At 34.3% G+C, this 3814-nt stretch overlaps 1 protein-coding gene across 1 annotated transcript; it reads right to left on the bottom strand.

Annotated features, from left to right (window-relative positions):
- Positions 1-715: 715 nt before the first annotated feature.
- LOC107577958 (transmembrane and coiled-coil domain-containing protein 3-like) lies at positions 716-2291 on the bottom strand. The gene is made up of 2 exons (XM_016263974.1): positions 2093-2291; positions 716-989 (listed from the first exon to the last, which is right to left on the bottom strand). The coding sequence occupies exons 1-2, from the start codon at positions 2270-2272 to the stop codon at positions 876-878; spliced, it is 294 nt and encodes a 97-aa protein (XP_016119460.1). The 5' UTR covers positions 2273-2291; the 3' UTR covers positions 716-875.
- Between the last annotated feature and the right edge of the window lie 1523 nt (positions 2292-3814).

Here is a 3814-nt window from a genome sequence, read left to right as displayed (position 1 = left end):
CCAAAAATTTTTTAATTTTTGTGAACAATCCCATTAACTATATATCCTATACTATATATCTATATACTATCTAAAACAGTTGATACAATCAGCTGTGCCATTATTTATCAAATTTACTTGTACTTTTACTGAAGTATAACAATTGGATACTTTATACAACACTGGCTGCATCTTTGATTATAAGATTGTTAAATATGTAATTGAAACACCCTTATTTTTATCGTAATGTCACCCTTATTGTGTACAGTAGTTTTGGCCCTGCAAATATGTAGCTCATATCCTTCAATGTAGTCACTTATTTAACACATAAAGAAAACCCTCAATGATTGGAGTGAGGTTTTTAATTGTATTTTTTGACCTAATTGAGAATTAAAAGTCCAGAGAAATGATTCTGAATAGTCCAGTTACATCTATGATTAATTTAACCTATCATCCCAATGAAGAACTGCCACCTTGTGCTTAGAATTCAACTTCAGCAGGAATCATGAATGAATACAGTCAAGCTTTAGTTCTTGTGCTGTGAATCATCTTCAGTAAACTCACACATCTGCATGTACCAAAATCTGCAGTGCAAAAGCTTCTCATCTTCATAACAGGTGCATTATTTGGCTTGTCTGCTGACATCTGCTCCTTTCAAGGCACATGTTACACAAATAAATAACATTTGGTCTTCTATAACATTAATACACATGATGACGTTATAGAAGCTGGAGTCTTTTTTTTTTGCAAGCTGTGTCCTTTTCTTTCACTACCGTGTAAATATTTCATATATTAATGCTCTGCCCTTCTGTTTCTTACAATCTGTTTGTCATCAATATGATGCATTAATGTGAGATGCGTCATTCTAACACAGCTCATCCGCATGTGGCGTTGGTTCAGGTGAGTGGTTTCCTCTCAGCCCGCGGGATGCATTTGAGCGTAGCGGCTCTCCATAACACCGGAGCAAGGAGGAGACTTAACGTGGTGACGCTGAGAACCAACAGATACACCTGTGAGCAACCAAAAGCAAAATGGAAAATGAGGATGCACTTGGCTGAAAACCAAAAATACATTTGATATAATAATCAATTAATTAATTAAATGTGTTTGATAATCAACACTCATAAACGGAGTTGTACAAATATTTAAATTGCACACAAGGCTGTTTTTATATCATCTTTAAATAACAGAATTATGTTTCTACTCAAATATGTTGTTGAAATATTAACATTCAAAGGGAAACTGTAAAAATAACTTTTCATGACAGATTTATTCAAACATACATTAAATAATGAAGACAACAGCTAAAGTAAAAATATTATGAATCTGTAATATCTATAAAGTGTATATATTTATCAAAATGCTCCTTTATAGAGCTTTTTATCTGACTAACGTGTTTATGGACATTGAATGGTTTTCCTGAGGTAAATGTGATGTCATGTCTATTGGCATCTCTCTGCATAGTTTATCCACATTTTGTTCCTGAATTAGACACTGACTGTCAAAACATTCCATCGGAGAAACACTTATTTAAAACGGTTTCAGCCAAAAACTTTCGGTTGTCAAAATTTTTGTGCATTACTAATTAAAAAATGTAGCTTTTATTTTTATATTTTTGTAATTTTTATTTTAATTTCTGTTAAAATTTTAGTAATTTAATGTGCTTTTATCTTTTATATTAGTATATTTCCATTTAGCTTTAATTTATTTGCATTTCAGTTTTAGTTTTAGTCATTTTAGTACATCAACTTATACTTTAATTTCAGTTAGCTAACCCAGGCAAGATTTCCAATTTCCACTTTTTAAGCTTAGGTTTTTCATCTAATATTTATATTTTATTTCAGTTAATGAAAACTATTTAGTTTTAGTTACCAATCACTGCATCAACACATTCATATGTGTCTGAAACCACTAGTTATCTCCTACACTGTTCAGCAAATGTCACATAATTCACTTTAAAAAGAATTAAATCAATAAATAAAAATACTATATAGATTGGATATATTAGTATTTTTCACTGCCTGTCTGAATAAAGCCACCGTTTTAACACTCTAGGAGCAATGAGAGAGAATCAGACACCAGACTTGCACGGAAATGAAGTGAGATCACTGACCTCTCTAGAGATGATGCCGGCCCGACGTGCACGACTGCCCAGGACGAAGGAGAACTCACTGACCTGCGCCAGTCCAGCCGACACCAGCCAGCGGATGTGACGCGATCCCGGAGGAAGGATAGCCGACAGAACAAGAACCGCCATTATGAACTGAGATGAGAAGAGCAGTGTGAGAGTCATATTTAATAGAACAGGGCTTCTGAAAAAGGGTCTTCCCTTCCACAATTTAAGGCCTAAAATGCTCTACAGTTTTCTTGACTGCTAACACACAATTGATGAAACAATTCACCAATTTATTCACAACTATAAACACAATCTCAAAACTACACACCAACTTGTACAAACTTCTAATTTCTCAGTCAAAGTCAAATATTTTAGTCAAAAACATATCCTCTTTTATCAGAATCAAACTTTGGCCTCAGATGACACACAAACACTGACAAATACACAGACGACTTTCCTGCCTGGAGAACAGTAGTGAGATCACTTCAAAACACAAAAACCTCCTTTTGGGAATCAGGAATCATTTTGCAAGTCAATGTCTATTACAGTATACAACATAAATAGAGGGGTGCAGATATAGTGAAATTCAACAATAAGCTTTAAGAAAAGTTTACTTTCATTACATTACTGTAATGATGTTGCAGTAGATGAAAAGCACTAAAAAAGAAAAGTTTAAATACCAAAGAATTGAATATGAACACATAATACATTATACTCAGGGGTGCACATTCATTTTTCAGCCTGGTTCTCATAAGAGAACCTGGAGATTTGGTTTGGTCCTCACACTGCCCATAGTGTAACCCTTGAAATACAACTCTAAAAAATAAATTAATCGTAGTGATAATATTGTTGCACTTTATTTATTTAGTGTTTTTTTTTAAATAAAATAATAAAGTGTGATAATACTATTATAATAAAAAAGGGAGTATTAAATACAAATACAACTATTTTATAGTAAACTTAAAAATAAAATGCTAATATTTACTTCTTTTTTTTTTTTTAAAGATGAATTTTCATAATTTTCAAAAGTAAAATCAGCAGTCTTTTATTTTGGCGGGTTGCCGGCAAGTAAGTATATGCGCTTCTGGTGTTGTGCCCATTTTCGACCCCCTGCCAAATTATTACCCCTCTCGTTGAAATCGCTATCTGATTGCCTAATCCTAACCCCTCCCCCGCACCAAACCCTAAACCTACCAATACTAGGGGGGGTAATAATCTGGCAGGGGTCAGAATTGGCAGGCGATCACCTTGGGTATGGCAACGAACCACCAGGGTATGGCAACTGCCATACGGAAACGCCGCCCCTGACAGTTAAGAGTTTGAGGGTGTACAACATGTGCTACAGTACAGAGTTGTGAAAGTTCTCTCATCTAAAGTAATGCCAGTATGTACTGTAATTATACTGTATGTGTAACTAGTATAAAAAACATGATGACCCTATAGGCCAACTTCCCTTATGGTCATTCCATGCACAAGAACATGGACTACTATAGTCTTTGTACTTTATCAGGAACAAAATGTCCTTTCACGCCTTCATTTTTCTTTTCCCTTCCTGTTCCTCTCATCTTTTTCTTCATTTTCCAAAGCACATAATCACCTGTGCTCCTATTTATATTATCCTGACATTCTGATTGGTGTGTCATCAGTTTTGCTACTTAATGTTTACACATGGATAAATGTGTGCTATTTGAGGTCAAAATTGTGATGCTTGAGGTAATT

This window comes from Sinocyclocheilus grahami, unplaced genomic scaffold (assembly GCF_001515645.1).
Source record: "Sinocyclocheilus grahami isolate Dianchi unplaced genomic scaffold, SAMN03320097.WGS_v1.1 scaffold7999.1, whole genome shotgun sequence".
In the NCBI taxonomy this organism is placed as follows: domain Eukaryota; kingdom Metazoa; phylum Chordata; class Actinopteri; order Cypriniformes; family Cyprinidae; genus Sinocyclocheilus; species Sinocyclocheilus grahami.
Note: the sequence above shows the minus strand (reverse complement) of the source record. Positions and strands in the feature narration are given on the sequence as shown.

Bases quoted from the DNA above. Each gene is read 5' to 3' on its own strand.
- LOC107577958 (XM_016263974.1), bottom strand. From the start codon at position 2,272: ATGACTCTCACACTGCTCTTCTCATCTCAGTTCATAATGGCGGTTCTT. The intron at 990-2,092 runs GTCAGTGATCTC...GGTTGCTCACAG, and splicing joins CCGGCATCATCTCTAGAGAG to GTGTATCTGTTGGTTCTCAG.